This window comes from Tympanuchus pallidicinctus, unplaced genomic scaffold, assembly GCF_026119805.1.
Source record: "Tympanuchus pallidicinctus isolate F22 unplaced genomic scaffold, pur_lepc_1.0 scaffold18, whole genome shotgun sequence".
Taxonomy (NCBI): Eukaryota; Metazoa; Chordata; class Aves; order Galliformes; family Phasianidae; genus Tympanuchus; species Tympanuchus pallidicinctus.
The window spans coordinates 3378500-3399011 of record NW_026294699.1 but is presented as its reverse complement, the minus strand read 5'-3'; the positions used below and the strand labels follow the sequence as shown (position 1 = coordinate 3399011).

The 20512-nt window shown below is 44.6% G+C and overlaps 1 protein-coding gene across 2 annotated transcripts in view; it reads left to right on the top strand.

The window, feature by feature from the left end:
• The window catches only part of GSG1L (GSG1 like), a 56358-nt gene extending 38289 nt beyond the window's left edge, over positions 1 to 18069 (top strand). The window contains exons 5-7 of one of the 2 annotated variants that reach the window (XM_052679775.1): positions 1708 to 1875; positions 7850 to 7917; positions 15808 to 15939. In XM_052679775.1, the coding sequence (XP_052535735.1) occupies positions 1708 to 1875; positions 7850 to 7917; positions 15808 to 15830 (259 nt within the window). In that variant the 3' untranslated portion in view covers positions 15831 to 15939. Of the gene's footprint in view, positions 1 to 1707; positions 1876 to 7849; positions 7918 to 15807; positions 16411 to 17229 lie in introns of those variants that run through there. The other variant, XM_052679774.1, reaches the window with a different exon arrangement.
• Positions 18070 to 20512: the final 2443 nt, after the last annotated feature.

The following is a 20512-nucleotide window of genomic DNA, read 5'->3' as shown; positions in this document are numbered from 1 at the left end:
CCAGGGTCCGTACAAGCTAAAATATATCAGTCATAATTGTCTTGTGATGATGATTTGCTAAATGCCAAACCTGAGGTCACAACCAGAGTCTTTGTTCTGCATTTCCTTCTCTGAACCTTTCAGTATTTCTGAGTTATTAATTAGAAATTATCACAAGCCTTTAAGAAAAAATAAGTGTCTCCATATATTATTCACCAGGCACTAAGCAGGCACAGTGAAGCGTGTGGTTTCAGCTGGCTTCTTCCTTGAAATCAATTAGGAGACCAGCTGGAAATATTTGGGGATGTTGGAAATTCTCCACACACTGTTTGAAGCCACTTGCAAGGCTTCCCTGTGCCTGCGATTCTGGACACACACAACACAAGTTCCCTTCTCGCTTCTCAACACAACCACGAGAACCCTAACAAAGCTTCATCCCCTTAGGAGTCCCTGCACTTCTTTCTCATCTGGTTGCATCTGGCAGACAGGTTCAAAAATCCCAAGGAAAAAGCTGCCTCTGCACACTTCATTGCCACGGGAGTCCCTAAAGGACTGTTGTTATGCACTGAATTTTGAAATCACTGAAATGAGACATTTCTGTTTACTTGAACCATTTTTTCCCCCAGATTTTTCAGTTCATGAATACGTGTTCTTCGCTTAATTTTTAACGAAGAACTGTTTCCTTGTCTGCAGAACATATGCAGAATGGGAAAACAGTTCATGCTGAGGGCTCTGTTTATAATGTTTATTTATGAGGTAATGCTATTGTGCTGTTTTTTCTTTCCTGCATAATTTATAACAGTGTTAAAATTGGTTATAGAAAAGATGAAAGAAAGGAGCAGGTTAAACGTGTAGCTGACAGATAATTAAGTTAATCTAAGTTTGTTAAAAATTCAATGTGAACAACACATACCTGGAGCTGATGGGCTGAACGCAATGTCCAGGGGAGCCTGAACTTGGATAATTTCTGCAAACAAAAGGAGTTCTTCATGCTAGGAGCCCCATGCTAACATTGCTGATCCAGCCTGGCACCGCCACGGTCACTTTATTTCCACTTCCTTCTCCTGCTGTCTCCCCATGTTCCTGGTTGTCACTTGCATATGCACACATGGGCTGCCCAAGGCTGACTAGCACCGCCTGCATGCTTGGGTCACGGCCCTCAGGTTGGGGCTCTCTACAAAATGCAACTGTTGTCTTCTGCTCTGGTTGGGCTTTTGGAGACTGGATGTAAGCCGGGAATGCTAGAAATGACCCTGAAACAGGAACAGCATAAAGATATTAACCTGATGAAAGTAAAATGGAGTAGAAACCACCCATCAAGTTGTGTTGGGAGTTAGTGTCCATGCTCTCTGAGGAATTATAGTTTTCTGCACAGCTCCTTCCAGGAATTCCATACTGCATTTAGCACTTGCCTGCTAGTGTCTGAAACACTGCAAAGAGAAATCAAGACATGCTGGAATTTTGTCAGAGTGCCCAGAGTGTTAAGATTAGCACTCTTCCATATGTTTCCCGATGGGATCGAAGCTGTGCCCAGCCCTTAGCTCAGCATCCTGCCAGCGTGACTGAGCATGTGCCAGAGGTCGCTGGAGGTAAGATGAGGAGAATGGGTTTGTCACTGCTGACTTACCTGCCCGGTCGCATCCTGTGTGTGTGTGTGTCTCTTGGCTTCAGAAACATAACGTGAGCTACTGTCTTAACCCAGCTGTCTGCTGGTTTCTCTCTCCACAGTCTGGCATGGGGTTCTTTCACCTGCTGCATGGCGGCCTCCGTTACTACCTTGAACTCTTACACTAAGACTGTCATTGAGTTCAGACACAAGCGCAAAATCTTTGAGCAGGGCTTTCGAGAAGAACAGAACTTCCTAGACCAGGAAGCCATCAAGTACTTCAGAGAAAGGTCAGTGCAGACAGCCTCTCGGTCAGTGGAGGTTAACATGGACTCTGCTAGTCTCAGAAAATCCAGGCACGTGGGGAAAGTCCCGGAGATACCTGGTGAAGATGCGTGTTAAAGAGACACAAGATCCTACACAGTCCGGTTTTTTTTCTTAAATTTTGTGATGTCCCAGTGCCTGCTTGTTCTCCTCTACTCATTAAGACACAAGGCTGACCGGTCCTTACAGTATGCATCTAATTCACAGAAATTCATACGAAGCTGTATTGCAAATGCAAGCTGATATTCCTTCCCTGAATGAGGTGAATGGGGGGGTATAGAAAATGTTACAGCTGTCCTTATTCAGAGTGTGTAATAGGTAATGCCTTAAAATCCCTAATGGCTGCTGAGATATATTCCAATCACCATTGGCATTGCCTTCTTCCACACTCACATGCTACAACTCATCCTGAACTCCTCCTCACAAAATCGTGCATCTGTCACATTGCAGTGCTATGCTCCTCTGCATACACACCCACATTTCCACCCACACTGCTGCCAAGGTCCTGGATTCACTTCAGATCTTGGCTGGGCTCTGAAAACCCACAAATGCTCCTTTGCTCTGCCCCTGAGCACAGCCTGTCCCTATGTACTTCCCACCCCACAGCTGCTGTCCTTGCACACTGAGCCCATCATCATTAACAGCCCATCGGCACGCACTGCACACATCTGCAGACCTGGGTGGCTCTTTAGAGCCAACTGCTCAGTAACCAGCTGGTCCTGACCACAAAGATCTAAGTTCCGTATTCAGCTCTTTTCTTGATCAGTATGACAAGAGGAGTGCTACCAGCAACACCTCTCACAGGTATTTTCCACTTCTTAAGAGTTACTTCCAGTCCTTCAGATGAGATCTATCACTCTGCTCTGCATTTCACCCCTGTATATTCCTGTTGCACACTCAACACCCCAGTAGTGCCACCTCCTCCTCAGCAGTGAGAGGGCTACAGGGCAGAGGTACAAACACAGTCTACGTTCAATCTTGGCATATGCACTGCTCTTCCCTTCTCATGCACGACTGGCCTCTCACACACTCTTTGGCCTCCTATGTGATTCCATGTTTGGTCCATGACACACTAATCATGCCTTCCCTTTCACTTCCCCTGCACTTCTAGATACACAAAGACTTTCCCCATACACATATACACACCTATCAGCAGCAACCTTCACCTCACTGCTTGCTCATCACAACCATCTGTGTTAAATGTCATTCTCCTTTCCAAAGAACACTGTGGTCAGTCTACTGTCAGCCAAGCCCTGTGCCCTGACCGCTGTTAGCCAGCTTGCTTTTCTTGCTTTTACCAGTGCAGTCAGTCACACCTTGTGCTTGTCACTGGTGGTGTTGTGCCTGAGAACACAGCCCATGTGAGCCATTGGAGCAATTCCACTTGCTGGAAGCAGATGAACCGCTCTGAGGGTGCTGACATATGTCACATAACTTAGTTTATTGCTCGTGCAATAATTATTCGAGAAAAAGCATAGAAAAGACCATAAACTTTGTAGGATCCCTCTGAAGGGCATTGGGGGTTCACAACTAGGGCATAGGTATGTTAGAAAGTAGGCTAATTTACTGTGAGTTCTGTAACTTTCTTCTTAGCTGAAGCGGCTGCACTGAGATACTTGCTGTCCTTCTTTGACAAGAAGCTTAAGGCTTTACTTAGAGCAGCAGAATGTGAAGAATACAAAAACACTGATCTCAGACAACAGGGAAGGTGAGAGAGGCTCCTTAGGGGACCTCCATGGAACAAAGAGCTGCTAAGTTCAGAGAATCTTCACCAAAAGATTCTGTTGCTGGAATCAACACAGAAGTATTTTGGGTAAAACATACCTAATGAGCATTTGTTCTTCTGACCAAAGCAGCAGGTTCTCAGAGGTGGAAGAACATGGCTGGGAAGCTTTGAGGAGACAGGAAAGCTAGCAGGATCAGACATCTCAGCAGCAAATTGAGGAGTTCTCCTGAGCAGGAAGAATGAGAGAACTTGCTGCTTATAACATTGCTTTGGTTAGTCGACCTTAAACAGTCCGTGCTGATACAATTGTTCCTCTGTCAGATCTTGAGTTTTCACTCTACCTTTCAAACAATCTTGGAAGGACCATAGAAATGACCCAACCAACCGTGACTTTCTTAATTTTGCATTTAGAGATGGCAATTAACTTTTAAAAACTCTTCACATGAAATGAATATACACAGGGAAGGGGAAGGGATCACCCTGTGCCTTTGGAGAACACCAAGTGAGGGGAGAATGGTCAGCAGAATTACTGAACTGAGAATTACAGATGGGAGACCAGCAGGATCGTAAGCAACAGAGTGTATTTTGTCACATTGAGAGGTGCTAAGGAAACTTGATAAAATATCACCACTGCCATTTCTGGAACAGGAACTAAAGACATTAACTGAAGAGAGGACTGTAGCCCTTTTCATCCCACACCTGCATTGTGTGGTTTGACTTGGATTCTTCCTGCATTCACACTAACACACCACACGAGTAGGTCTTAGTCCACAGTAGCAGTAAGCTGAATGCAGCACTACAGGTTTGTCTCACTCCTCTTGGGAGCAAGGTTTCATTTTGCCTATGCTACTAGTAGGGTATTTAACACACATGGCCAAGAAAAAAAGAGAGAGGTGCTACCTTAGCCAGTATAAATTCATGTTTTTTAACTCTTCTTTTATATATATGTCACTCAAAACGAGCTCCATACTAGGCAACACATGTAGGAACAGTCTGTTCCTTGTGAATGCTCTGTGTACTGGTCAGGGATGCTCTGAATTTCATGTTTTTTGTCTCTACCACTTGCTCTATGGCAGGACTGTATATTTGTTCACTCCTTCTGGCTTCTTTGCTCATTTTGAGTCTGTGTGAACAATTCACTTGTTGCTCATCCTCCATTCTTCTTTGCACACGTGTGGCAAACACAGCCCAAGCACGGCGTGTTTCCAAAGGGAAATCACACCACATGCACATAACAGCTGAGCAGACAACTGAAGGTCCCTCAATGGACCCCCGAAATGAAGCTGCTTCTTCTCATAATATAGCCAAACACACACATGCATGGCATCCATCCTCTTCCCACCCATGCAGGGAGACACATGCCCTGACCACACATGCAGCCCTCAGTCCAGCTGTCACCTCTCATGCAGAATGAGCATCTCTGCCACATCCTCACTCACACTGCAGTGAAATCTCACAGACCCCTCCGCAAACCCATCTCAGCTGCCAATGCCTCACATTTCTGTGCTGGTAATTACAGCATTCTTGCAATGTTTTTAATTAGCAAGTTGTTGATACTTGAGCTCAGATTCCTGTCAACTAATGTGCTTCGTGATTACGATGTTTGGGTGTTGTTTTGTTGTGCTTTTTTTTTTTTGCATTATATCTGTTGTGTCTGAATATGTAACAAGAAGTGCAGAGACAGCATTACCATGGAAGAGATCTAGAGTCGGGCAGCAATACAAGCATTTGTTTGTTTGTTTTTTAAATGCTAGGGCACTTTCAGTGAGCACCAGCAGTGTGATCAGGGTGTACTGTGAATGCAGCAGTGCTGCAGCACCAATTAGCAGCACAGTGTTTCTGGATTCTTTGTGTCACCAGGGAAGTGCTGGCGGCTCCAGCAAGGACGTGACTTCCTCTAGCTTTGATCTTCCTTTGCACAAACAGAAATTAACTTAGATTCTCCTTCCTTCCTGGGCATATATCCAGGCATATTTTTCCTTCCCTCCTACTCCTGCATCTCCACGTTCCTTTTCAAACCTTATAAATAAAGCCCTCCAGCCCTTCTCCCTTGCATTTCTGCATATCACTTCCCTCTTCCTTGCATGTTTCTCTGCCTCAGTTCACATTCAGCACCCAACATACACACACAGCCCCCACATTGAAATGACTCAGTGCAATGGACAGTTTTCTAAGAGGAAATTATTTTTTTGTAAAAGTTAAAGTCTTAATGTTAGCTGCAATTCATCATTTTGGGAGACAGGGGAAAAAAAAAAAGAGTTACCTCCATTTTGGCTTGGGGTCCCTTTCAACCCAAGCCATTCTATGATGATTCGTTGGAACATATGTTTATGGGCCCCTGCTCCCACATATGAAGAAGTCTGTATTACAAAAGATAATTGACAATAAAACAGCACTGATCTTCCAAGTGCTTTGTCAATCACAGCACCACTGTATTGCATTTGATTTTTACCACATATAACTGCATTACCTTCTCAAGAGGACCCCCTAAAATACCACCAGAAGAATCACCAGCCACACGTTAGATGAAAGAGCTGTGATGTTCCCTTGAGAGCTCCTAACTCAAGAAGCATGCACACATTCTCCCCCACACAGGGGATAAGACACATGGACACATGGCTCCCAGCCCTGACACCTGATCCACCTCAGCTATGGTGAACACAACGCAGACCTTTAAAGCTCCAGGGAGGAAGATCAGAGGCAAAGGAACAGTAGAGGCTTTTAGATGACTGTATGGAAGAACTGGAGCCTAGGGTGAAGGATGGAGGGGCTGAAAGGGTGGAAAACACATTCAGGTGGGTTCTGCATGGAGCAGGGCAAGCACTACCCAAAATAAGGAATAAGAGGTTACTGAAATGATATGAATAAACATGAATGAGCCACTGACCTCTTCTACTGTTGACACGAGGAGGAAGAGGAGCAGCTTTTGAAACGCATCCAGGCCTGGTCAGGCTGTGGGAGAGGTGCTGAGTCCCACTGGCAGTGCAGCCACTGCAAAGCCAGCCATCCTGGCACCGTGGCAGAAAGGCTCCAGTCTGACATCCAACTTCTGCTCCTGTGAAGCATTGTAAATCTCACTAATGACCAAAGCCAACATACAAATTTATCGAGTAAATCTGGAAAGTTCAGCCTTCCACAGTGAATTCATCCATAGTACTGTAACTGCCAACTTGCAGCTGTCCATCTACACCCTCTGTGGCACTCAGCTGGTCTCACAGTATTTTCCTTGCTATCTGAGCCCTTATTCTGATCTGCAAAACCAGTGAAAATTCAGGCAGATGCTGCTGGTGACATTCTAACTTGAGCTGAGCACAAACAGACACTGATTCCAGTGCAGAAATCTTGTCTCTGCAGGGCTAGAAAATGCAGTTTTGAAATACTAGGAGTAGTTTGAAACAGATGCCAGAACCGAAAGTACTACTGCAGAAGTAATAAATCAGGACTGTTCCTAGCTCTGAGAATCAGAACTCGTCCACTCATCATTTATAGGCGCTATTTTTTCCCTTTTGTTCATTTCTTTCATGCACCTTAATCAGACCTTTCTTCCTCTAACTTCATTGTACTCACATAAAAATGCTGTCCAAAGATACACTCACTTCTTGCTCTGATTTCTAACTAGTTTACCTATATATTTCAACAAGTTTTAAGCTACTGACCTACAGCACCTCCCCTTTACATTGTCAGTATCTTCTGTTACGGACACCAATAAGAATTTCAAATCTAGCTATTCACCTTTGATTAGCACACAAGGATAAGTCTAACATTCTGCCTTAGATTTACACTGCACTTTATTCTGCAGCACAAAAAGGTTCATCCGCAGAGCTATTCCCTCTGGAAAATTACCCAGACTAGCATTTAAATGGTGTAGAACTAGCAACCTATCCACTTCAACACACATGTGCACAACACAATGTTGTTAGCCCCTGATGCATCCTAAAAAGTAAAAGAATGGGAGAGAAGCAGCCCTGAGCCCCTCATTTCTATTCCCCATGGCCTCTTTACATAGCTTTCCCCATAGAGGGGCAAAGCTGATGGAACTGAGTCCTTCCTGAGACCATTACAATCTCCATAGTGGGCCTGGCTGGCTATAGATGGAGGAGCCCAGGTATGTTGCCCCCTTATTTATTTTGACCCTTCCATTCCTTCCATTTCTGTAAATTTGGGAGCAGCCTTTGTTTCTGTTAAAGGTGCTACTTCTATATTCTCTTTTCCAGGACTGAGGAGGAGAGGGCTGAGGCTGGGGACCTGAGGTTACAGTGCCTCCATAGCTGCTCCCCAAATAGTAAGTGACCATGGCTCTGGATACACCCGATGCACAATGGCTTGTACTGTCCCCACAACCGGTTTCTTGGGGTTGAGAACAAGGTTTGGAGTAGGAAGCTCTGTAAACAGAGGTTCGTAACTTTCCCAGACAGTGCTGCCCAAATGATAATCAACTAGTATGTGAACAGTACAAAATTCTCAAGGATTCAATTGAAGATGTATCTATACCCTATAATTTTGTGCTGTCTCAAGAAGCTGTGATTTCATAATAGTTTAAAGATATGCTATAATTTACACCTGTATAGGTTTCATTATCACTACCCTTCTTCATCTATATTTATCACAAATTCATGATGATGCATGCTATTGAATATAAAAGTGACTGAAGGCAGCTTTAATAGACAATAGCACTAGTATAATAAATGCCTTTTTTTTTCCCACTTCTATTAATCTTTACTCTGAAGATTGTTATGCTTTTATCCAGCATTCACAAAAAAGTAATCTTACTTTAAGCTCCAGGAATCAATGGTTCGTTCAATGCATGGAGCAATATTGGTGGATGGTTCCTGTCCTACTCTGAATATTATATTTTGCCTTTACTCTCCAGGAAAGATGTGTTGTGTCTCCATCAATTTCCTTGCAAAGAAAGCAAGTGATTCTTCATACAGCAGGAGGCGAGTTGGGAAAATGACTTGCTTAGCAGAGCTCTAAGATTAACTGTACACCAATAAAAATTGGAAACCTCATGGCATTTTGTTGCTCTTGGCTTTGTGAGATGCACATCTCAGCCACATACAGAAGTCAGGTGTTCACAAGCCTAGAAATTGATGGTGCTGCTTTGTATCAGACCTGCTGGAACTGCTCTCCGGTGGTCTCCACACAGGCTCCCATTAGCACTTCTCTCAAGCTTGTTTTGCCATCAGCACAGTTGGTAACTCTTGCTCCTTAAGATTCCATGGCACTTGTAAACCTTTCCTTAGGCAGATCCACATCCTTCATTTTCACAGGCTTGAAAAAAATCCATTGGTATGGAATTGACAAGTCATATTTCTTAAGGAAATTCTCTACCTACCAAGCTACCAACTAGTGCTCAGATGTGCTTATTTCATTAAGGAGATTGTCCAAAGGTGGGTTGGTTTTGTTTCCAGTTTTGATTTTTATGAAGAACAAATAACAACCCTTGATCTCATTAGGTGTTCCAAAGAATAGAACCAACTGGGTCTATGCCCAGCCCTGCCCCGGTGCTTCCCTCACAGTACACACAGCTGCCTCAGTAGGTGTACTGCCTGCTCTCTAAAAGCAAAATGTGGATGAGAAGTCAGGTACCTCAATCATCGGTTGTGCTTCACTCCGTGTGATCATGCCAGTGTCCTGAGCTACAGCCAATTACTACTGAAAGCAAACATGGAAAATTACATTTACTGCTGCTATTATTGCTCAGTACTTCAAAGGTAACATTATACAAAATGCTAAAAAAAAAAACCAAAAACCCTATCAGCTAACCAGGCAATGCTTTGCTCTGATTTGTAAAGATCATCACAGCATTTCAGTGAAAAGAGACACAGAATAGAGCAAAACCCTGACAGAAAAGTTGATGCAAAATCTAGTCAGAAATTCTCTTCTTTTTTTTTGCCCATCATCACACCCTGCTTATATAATAGTAGATACAAATCCAACATCATTCCCAAGCTACTAAAAGTTCCCTTTCTTTCCTCCTGCTACCTTACCCTCCAGTATTTCCCCAAAATATCCCAGTTCCCTGTTTTTGAGGGATACTGCAGGATAAACTTCAGACTCACTCCTTCCTTTGCCTGGCAAGAGTGTTTGTTTGTTTTTTTTCCCTCTCTAAAGTGCATCTTTCTGGTTACTAATGAGTTGCAGATGTCCAATCAAGCTCATTATATTAGCTGCATAAGAGGTACCATGCAGCACTGCAGCAAAGGAATCAGTGATGAGGCTTGCAACCCCCTTGAGATAGGCAAGCATCATAATTTCCATTGATAGACAGACAGGCAGCAATGAGATGACATCTCCAGTGTCACAAACAGGAGATACCCCAGCATCACACTTACCTTTCTAGGCACTCTTCTTTAGTCTTGGTAAGTGGGCTATCATGGAATTTGAGTTTCTGAAGTGCAGCCTGGGGACAGGTTCTGCACTTGAAAAAAATCTAACTTTGTATGTACTTTGTGAACAAGGAAGCACTAAATCCAGAGGTAGGCAGTCAAGTCACAAAATAAGAGAGAAAACAGGAGAATGAGTATTTATTGCTAACATTACCTTCTAATATTTGCACTGATTCTGATGCATTTGTCTTGTGGCAGTGGCAAGGGGCTCCAAGGACAGGCCTGTCGCTTTGGTGAGAAGGCAGCATTGCAAAGGACTCAGGACCAGCAGAGAACGTTAATGTCAGGAGCACAGCACAAGAAGTGCCTTGCTAAAGCCACACCAGCCCCAGAGGCCTGCCTCTATTTAGGAAGAGGACATTTCACTATGACCAAGTCTTCTGCACAGGACAACCTGCATCGCACTAGCAGAGGAAATGTCAGCAACATCTGATATTCCAGCTCTTGACACAAAGGTTGTCCTGTCCCAGTAGGACAGAAAGAGGTAGAACCAGGAGTTATTTCCTTCTGTTTCCTTCACCTGGCATTCCCTGGAGGACTTGCCAGCTGGCCTCACTTAGAAGTGCTCCAAGGATGTTCTTGTTTGGACCAAACAGCATATTAAGAACATTCACACATTCTCAGGACCCATTCTTTCTCCTGTCCTTCCGTGATGACAAAACATTTGGTCCTTCTTGAGAGATAAGGGCTGTTACTGAGTGCCACTGTAGAGCAAAACACTAGAGCATATACATAAAAGATTGAAAGCACAAGGCTGAGCAGCTGCAGAAGACAAACAGCCACCAGACAGGAAACTTCAGAAGAGAAATATTAAGGGCTGAGAGCAGCCCACGAGCAGTGCAGTAGCACAAAGGGCTTCTGGCAGCCCAGGCTGCAGCAAGAGCTCAGGCTGCCCTGCTGGTGGGGCTGGAAGTTTGGGAAAGTGGCCATCAGCTATTCATCTTTCAGAAGCTCAGAGAAGCCTTGATCAGGGTAGTGCAATAGCCAGTCTTGAAAACGACACATTAAACCATGTAACGTCCAGCACTACACTGTAAGTTTCCCTTAACAGGGTTTAAGCTTTCCAGAGCTGGGCTAAGAACAGTGCTGGGGAGTTGATCCGTAAGCTGGTATCCTCTGTTCTTCCCAGATCTGCTTCCTCTGCAAACATCCAGCGCTGGCACTTACTCATCTAAGTATCCCCAGTCATATCTTGCTCATAACAGACTTACTCTTTCTACTGCAAACATCCATATGCTCTTAGTCTCCTATTTGCTGTCCATTTGGACCTTCCAAGCCCTAACTTTCCCTGTCAGATGCACAGTCACTATACAAAAAAGAAATCAGAATATTTTGTTGTTGTCCTGCAGTCGTCACCAAAAAATGCTCAGTTATTACACTCCAGGCATCCCCTATATCCGATTTATGACATCTCTATGTTCACTCCACTTCCACTCTCTCCTTCAGCCTCCCCCAAATCGCTGGGCATTAAAACAACAAGCCTGCTGCTCGGGGTCTGCAGGAAAGGCAGGCAAGGTACAGAGAACAGAGGCAGGACATGGAACAGGAAGAGGCAGGAGAAATGTCACAGAGGACAAGGAGGAGGTCTGTGTGCTGGCAGAGCTGGAGAAGAGTCAGGTAGCTCAGAAAAGCCACGAGCTTAGCAGGAGGGAGAATATTTTCCATTTTACTGCTCACTGTTTGTGATTGAAAGCCTTGGTTGTTATTTGAGGCAGATTAACCCAGGGCCCAGAACAGTACCTTTTCTTGCAGAAAACTGAAAGCCTGTTCAAAATCAAATTGGCATTAAAAAAAATACAATCTAGTCACTGTTTTGGCAGTGTGGGCGTTTTTAAGAGGGTCACCTGACTTGATAGAAGGCCTTGAAAAAAAGCATTTTGTTCTCCTACCACCACCCTGCAGGTATGTTCCCAGGGTCCCCCCCACAGCTCTTCTACCATCCTCCCACCCCTGCCTGTCTACAATTAGCTTTGCACAATCAGCTTCACCATAAAACAGCGTTTTGGGTTTTTTTTCTAATTAAATAAAGCTACCACAACTCTAAATTTAAAATATGGTGGAAATGATTCACAAAAATCTGTTGCTTTTTCTTAGTTGCAAGAGGCACAGGAGGAAGATAGTGCTGGGTTTGCAGGAAACTTCGGTACATTTCCAAATTCAGTGCTGCAAAAAGTACATTGCACAAGCTCAGCTGGAGAGGGCAAGGCACAGACGGCAGGCAAGGTCACTCTAACAACAGGGAACATGCTTGATATGCTGAGCAGCACAGGGCTGGGAGAAGGCAGACAACAAGGGCTTGATGCGTTTGAAATGTTGCTCAAAGTTGAGTCAAGGATTATCCTTGTGGAGGCACATGACAGCTGCAATCACCCTCCTATTTCATGTCAGCATTGATTTCAGCTCTGAGTCCTGCAATTGTTCCTGTAATTTATTCAGTTCATAGTGATTCACTACATGAAAAAAATCCCCTCTGATAAAGCACTGTGGTTATAGAGCTATGATTTGGGCTTGCTATGCTGAAAGCAAAGGGGATTTCACTCCTGTCTTCAGACAAACCCGTGTGCACTAGGAAGCTCCAAGAGGTCTCAGTTGTGTCTTCATTTGCCTCCGCCAAAATTCAGACTGACATTTTGCTATAACAAACTTCAGAGTTCTTCCTAGGCCATGATTCTGTTTCCATGATCAGCACGATGGTAAATGCAAATTCAGTCCCGTGTTCAGCACTGGGCCAGGGGAAATTGGAGGATGTCAAAGTAAAACTAAGGGATAGTTTGTCATACCTGTTCTTTCCTGCAGTGCTCCAGTGAAAGGAGATAGTTTCTTGTAGAAAAATCCATTAAATCAGTTACAAAACTTGCTTTCTATCACTCTAGTAAATATCTTTCCATAACCATGCCATCTCCTACAGTTAATGCAGGACTTAAGGAAAAAAAAAAAAAAAAAACCAAAATGAAACAAAGCAAAAGAAAAACCAGTGATAAAATCAGAGTATATCCCAAGTTGGAAGGGATGCATAAGGTCCAATCAGCCCTGCCTAATACTGCTAATAATAGTAAGTACTTCAAACCATATAGGCACCCAAACAGTATTTCAACTACAGTGCGTGTTGCATTTCTCATAATGTGTAGGCAAAGGTTCATTTCATGTTCAGACAGTTTTACACCATATTTGAGGACAAATACACAACAAAGAAAGCTGCACCACATATCTCAGTTGGCTTAAAACAACGTTTGCTATTTTCAGAATAAGTTTCTTTCACTTTTCCACAGCAAAACGTATTTTCTGATCATGGGGTTTTGTAGTGAAGAAAGTAAAGTGCCAGTGACCCGAATCAAAGCCATGAGTCAACACATTTGAAAAACCTGTCCTGGAGTTTATTCTGTAAAATGACTGGAATTATCCTTTGAACTCACAGGATTGTCAGAGTTGCTGTGTATCATACTGCATTTCAGCTGCAGATACCTTTCCAGCTGAATAAAGAACGAAAGTATTAACTCCAAAGTTGGGAGATCTGAAGAAATGTCTTCTTCAACCCCCTCAGAAAATGAGCAGTAGAGCAGTATAGAAAAATCCAGAGTTCTTCAAAAGCACCTGATAAGGTTTCACTTTTCTGAGACATTTCAGATCCTCAGATAGTTGTTTAAGGATGGAGCTATTCAGAACACCCAAACACTGAAGGCCAAAAACAATATATTCTCTTTAACGCTGCCCTGAAGAGAATTTGTTCAAGCAAGTCCAACTACTAAAAATGCTTCAACTTCGATAGCAAATAAACCCCAACTTTAGAATTGGTAAAAGGTGGTCACTTTTAGGAATTATCTACTACAGCACTTGTAAAACGTGCTTGCACATGAGTGAGGAACCTAGAGGGACATCCTGGGCTGTCTCAAAAAAGATACACGACAAGTAGAAAGGAGGAACTAAGCAATGGAACCCACCTGTGAAGCTGGGAAGCCTTCCTCTCTGGGTTTGGTTTTGGAGAATACAGTTTTGAAGCTGTTTAAAGTGCCTGCCTGCCCATTTATGACGGCACATCAATCACAAGAACAGGAAAAGCTGGTGTCTCCATTTTACCTAAGTCGTAATTTCTTCGATAAAAGGAACGATGTCATTGATGATGCCTAAGTAACGGCAAGACCCCGGGACTGATTTCAGCCCTAGGCCGCTGGCTGAGCCTTCTCTACTAAGGATTCCAGCCCTTTTATGCTATATACAGCTCGTGGGCAGGAGCTAGCCCCAGAAAAAATACTCTGTTAGCCAACCAGAAAACATTTTATACAAGGAAAGAGGTCATGGGGTATACATGAAGGGGTAGGACAGTGGTGGGTGGGGAGCAGCGAGCCTGCAAAAAACATCCATGCTTCCCCAGTTTCTTCCAGCTACATCAAGGCTTCTTTTTTTTCCTGACATCTGTGGCCCATTCAGAGCTTTGCCAGTTCACCTCCAGCACCTTGTTCTGGGCATGCCACGTTCTCCATTGACATCTGAATGGGCACTCATGTGCAGCAGGAGTTCCCACCACCCTCTCCTCTGCTGTGCTGGATGAGGGCTGGCCCTGGCAGGAAGGATCCTGCTGTACCACCCAGCTGCTGCCATTTTGTGTCTTCAGCATCTTTAATTCCCCCGCTGAGAACATCTTTCCAACCCCTGTTCAGCCAGTATTTGAAAGCAAAGACTTCTGCAGAAGGATGCTCCTCCTGACATGAACAGTCTATTTTTCTCCCATGCTTTTTATACAAGTCACATTATTCTGCCTTTTGGGGGGCTATGTTTTTTGTTTAGTTGCTCTATTTAGTTGCTCCAGTTGCTCTGCTGTTCCAGTTACAAAAAAATCTAAATTTGATTTAAAATTGTTATTATGCTCTGATCTAGCAAATGTCTTGTTTCAGTAGCCCTAGTGAAGCCAGTAGGTGTGAGGTGCGCTCTGTAGGGTCTTAGAAGTTGGAGTTCAATTGCATGCAACCCTGAGAAGGGTGTAGGCAGAAGTGAGCACACAGTTCAGACCAGTGGTACTAGCAAAAAAAAGACTTCTTCACAGCAGCCAGGAGAGAAGAGCAGGAAACAACATTCAGGAAAGGAGGTCTGGCATCCCATGCCATTGGCATTTCGAGCACCTGAAAGCCCAACATACAGTGTACAGTTCAGGGTGGAGAGACAAGTTCTTAGCACTCCGCGCTCTGTAAGTGTCCTATAACGTCACCACAGTTACAACGATGTCACTCGGTGCAGTTCTTCTATTTTTATCTTCTCTGTTTATTCATCCTGTAATTCACTGGGCAACCAACTAGCAGGAGCGTAAAGCACACAGGACCAAGGTGAAGGCCTCTCTTCACTCTTTGTAAGGATGATCAAGGGCAGGCAATGTGGCAACCTTCAAGCCAGCTTCATCCCCTTGCATTCTTACGGAATTTGTCACAATCAACATCCCAGCAACTTTCTGCCTTCCTTGTCCTTTCCCAAATACCAAATGCTTGCTTCTCACAGAGCTGTATGACTTTGAAATGGAGAACACTGATGTGCCAGTGATTACTGATGATAGCTGACGATAGCTTAGCTGGCACCCAGGAGGATCTGGTCCTCAATTTATGTGCCTTATTCTTAAATATTCTCAAAACTCTCGGTTATCCGAAACAAAGGATTTTATACTGAGATGAGAAGCAAATCAGGCTATGGGAAAACGTGGTTATGAGAAATAGACCTAAGATTGTCTCAGAATAGAACCAAAATTGCTCTAAGCGATTAGCCCTGTCCAGATGAAAAAGTGTGTTTTTGTCTTTCCTCAGGGCTTCACAACACCCAGCTCTAAATGTCACTAGCACACAGAGGAACAGGAGTGACCATAATACTCAGAAAATACCCCCATTTGCTATGTCAAGCTCTTCTAGCAACATATCAAGCAGCTCTTCACTTTCATCAGAACCAACATGCCAGATCTCCACGGTTCAGGATCAAGCCCAGCTGGACATTGTTTCCATCTCTAGGTTGGCCCCAGGAGAATCACCAAGCCCTCGACCATTTGAGCAAAGAAAAAAAAGCTTAGCAATATCATGCTCCAGCCAACTCAGTACAAGGACTCCTCCAGCATCTTGCCCAGCCAGCCCCAGGCTCAGTCTAACACCCAGCTCAGCCAAGCCTCGGCAATACTCGGACTCCTCTCAGGCCAGTCCAGGGACCAATGCTGCTTCCTTCTATGCCCTCTGTCCTCAAACAGCACACAGCTTGGAAGCTTCAGCATCAGACTGTACATTGACCCCAACCAGGAAAAGCACAAGGCCTCCAACAACGACTCCTGAAGATAGTTCCCAATCTCCTGGCTCTTTTAAAACTGGATTAAGAACTATAGGAAAGGGGTTTCAATCACATCTGGAAGATCCTGATCATGAAAGGTATGTATCCAGACTACACACATTTAAGCCCTCAAATGATTATCAAACAATTTAAATATCTTGTATATTTACATGTTTCCAGTGGTTTTGGATGTTTGGTTTTTTTTTTCCCTATAATGATGCTATACTTCCACAATGTCCTGGAAAGAAAAAACATTTTCCAATCATTTATTTAGCTGGCTGGATGTGAATGAAGATCACGCCCAAGCCAGGTTGTCACCCTGAGCTCTTTGCACAGGGCTGTTTAAACGTGGCCCTCGTCTCCTTTCAAGTGAGAAACCATCTCTCCCCACATTCATCACAGCCACCTAGCGAGCAAAACTACCACAGTACAGCTCAGCATCATTACAGTTGAGCCATAGAATCATTAAGGTAGGAAAAGACTTCTCAGCTCACCATATCCAACCCCAGCCCGCCCTACCATGCTCACTGACCACATCCCTCAGTGCCACATCCCAGCATTTCTGGAGTACCTCCAGGGACAGCGACTCCCTCATCTCTCTGGGCAGCAGTGCCAGCGCATCACTGCTGTTTCTTAGAAGAAACTGGCCTTTATATCCAACCTGAACCTCACTCTAGTGCTATTTGAGGCCATTACCTCTCATTTTAAATTACATGATCAGGACCCCGACCCCTGCAGCAGCATAGAAAATATACTGCTCTTAGGAAGTCTGAGAAATAAGGGCTGGAGATGGCAATCAGTGACATGGTAGCTGCCTCCCATCCCAAACCTCAGGTTCCATACTCCGGTCCCATGCGAGTCAGACTGATTTCACTCAACAGTGAGTTCCACACTGTGTCCACCACTTCTCTTGGCAGGAGATTTGTAACCACAGAGGAATTCCAAGCCATGGAGAAAGAACTAGAAGATGTAAAAGATGAACTGAAATGCTTGAAGTGGAAAGTGAGACACATTGGTGAGACTGTGCAGCCCCTGGCAGAAGACAGCAAGCGCTACAACGGCTACACCCTGACAGAGCTCAAGGCAATGGTGCAATCTGAGGAAGATCCTTACAAAGCTGCGCACAAAATCCTGACTGCACTCTTCAGTGATGTGTACTTGCTGCAGCACTCGGCCACCGAACAGGCAAGCAACGCCAGATCTCTGCCCAGGCCCCAAATAGACCCAGAGTTGTACACAGTGTATTGTGACATTCTGAAAAGCATATTCCCTGGAATTAGCAGCCAGACCTTGAGGGAACAGACACAACACGTGCAGAAAAGCACCCAGAAAGAAGCGCAATAACATCAGAGCCCACAAAGCCTTCTGCAAAGTGAGAAGTCCCTTATGACTTTTGAGCAGTGGACTGTGGTGTGTACTGCTGGTTGAGTCTATCCCTTCTAGGAACGAATCATCGTAACACCTTGGTGAGCTCTGAGCCCTTCACATCACCTGATGAGACAGGGTGGGAAGACATTCTGCATACTTACCACATTTTAGAGAAAAATGCCCCCTTAGTGTCTCTTTCTATCTTTCAATATTTGGATGTTTCCTTGTTTCCAGCAACTACAAATGCTGCCAAAAGAATTGAAACAAGGCATCGTGTGCTCAAGCAAGGGCCTCCCCAACCCCAAACAGACCTACCAACCAACCAGCATCTGGGTAGTTTCTATTTTCTAGACTACACCATTCATTAAATGACATTACTTGTTAGAAAATTGTTTGTCCTTTTTTTTTTTTTTTTTCTTTTTTTTTTTTGTCTACAAATACTTTGTGTATCAAAATCAATCACCATTTGAATACATACTGGTATGGAACATGAGCCACGTAGCACCACCTCCCATGTGCAGCAGCATCCTGGGGTTACATGGAAAGAAAGCCCAGGCACAGCAACCCGGTCCCCACTGTAGTTAATTGGTAAGCCAAAATATAAAAGTGTGCAGAAAGTCCCTATTCAGTTCATGCATGGCAGAAAAACAATCCACTAGCAAAATAGGTGAAGCTAGGAGCCTGTGACTTCTCACACTCTGACAACTGCGCTGAGCCAATAGTTCACAACTCTGCTTTGCCTTCACATGGCAGTGATGCATCTCTGGTGTGTATCTTCCCTACTTGGTGCTGGTTGCCCATGCCATTTGCCATATAGCAATCCAGCACCTGTGACACAAGCCCAGGACCTTATGTTTTATGGAGGATAGTAGACATTTGTGTGAGATCAGGGGCAGTGACACTTGGGAACAAGAGTAGCTTGACTGCAGTCCAGTTCTTCTGCTTTCATAATTCTCAACATGCAGTATAACAACACTAACTTTCACTGCTGCGTGTGAACAACAAATTGTGTATTGAAAAAGCTGTTTCAGATTCGAATTGGATGGCCTTGACTGAAGGAGAAGGAGCACATATGCTCCATAAATCCTTGCTAAAACAAACAAGGGGAACAAAGGGCTTTCCACTTTCTTCTAATAATTCTGCATTCTTGCCAACCTTCCAGGCTGTGGCTTCACAGGATGCCCTAAGAGCCCCATCTCACGACTAAATGTTGCACACAGAAAAGGTGGCTCTGGGCTCACCCACTGAGATGTACCCCTGCCATCACACTGCCTTTCATTCCTTCTTCCCAGCCTATACCCTTCAAGGCCTTCCATTCAGAACCTCAAAAACCTCACAAGCACACTGTGAGCCTGCTCGCAACACTGACCCAGCTGATGAAGGTAGGAATAATAGGTGGCTGAGGGAAGCCCCAACCATTCCCAGCTCATTTTTCTGCATTTTGTCCATCCTTTAGAATAAATCAAATTTAACTGGGCAGCATCTACCTACTACACAAGCTCTCCCTCCTCTGCCCTTCTTTAGATGTGGCTTTAATTTTCTGCTTCGCTGTATTTGACCATGGGGACTCTAACATGCCCCAAGACCATAAACTAAGTCTGGAGCTATTGCTTACCCGTAAACAAATCCTATTTCATAGAATCATAGAATCACCAAGGTTGGAAAAGGCCTAAAAGATCACCCAGTCCAACCGTTCACCTCTTACCAACAGCTCCCACTAAACCATGTCCCTCAACACAACATCCAGCCTTTCCTTGAACACCCCCAGGGTCGGTGACTCCACCACCTCCCTGGGCATCCATTCCACTGCCTGACCACCCTTTCTGAACAGTAATACTTCCTCATGTCCAGCCTGAATCTCCCCTGCCGTAGCTTGAAGCCATTCCCCCTGGTCCTATCACTGATTACACGAGAGAAGAGGCCGACCCCCAGCTCACTACAGCCTCCCTTCAGGAAGTTATAGAGAGCAATGAGGTCTCCCCTGAGCCTCCTCTTCTCCAGGCTGAACATTCCCAGCTCCTTCAGCCTCTCCTCATCAGCCCTGTGTTCCAGACCCCTCACCAGCTTTGTTGCCCTCCTTTGAACACGTTCCAGGGCCTCAATATCTACATGGCCTACTTCAACAATGTACCAGCAGCACTGCTTGGGCCACAGAGCATCACCTCTCACATCCCATAGGGAGGGGCAAAAAGAACTGGAAAGGGAAAAGTGCAAGAACCTGTGGGTTGGGATAAAGCAGATGATGTCTGGAAGTTAAACTGGGTGAGCAGCCACGAGCTTTCCTTGCAAGGTGAGCCTAAGTTTTGCTGGAGAGAGGCATGCTTGCTGGCTGTGCTTACCTGGCCTCTCCGGGGAGACAAGCACAGCTATCCTCCCACATGAAATTTTCAGCATCTCCTTTATTTTCTCCCTGGCCACCCACTCCTAACACAACAGAAGGGTGAGGGCCGAGTGCCTACACCTGCAGAAAGAGTCCTCTTTGGAGGGTAACAGAACTGAGTCAGCACAATAAAAATAAGATAGCAGTATCTTAAGTGCATGGGCCTAAAAGCAGTTGTTGGCTTTCACTCCTAACATCCTACCCTCACCTGAAAAGCGTCCTGCTACAGGCCTTAAGACTTTAGGTCTCACTGCCTTGCACTCAGACAGATAAGCAACAGGACTGTGTAATTACTCCGAGAGTTAAAAAATAATCATCCATTGTTCTTTTTGGACGGCTCATCCTGATCTGCACTGTGCCTACCTTGGTCCTCTGTTTGAATAAGACTTCTCTCCAAAATTTTGCCAGAGAGAGAGACAGAAAAGGCAATCAGACACACAGGGAGAAATCAG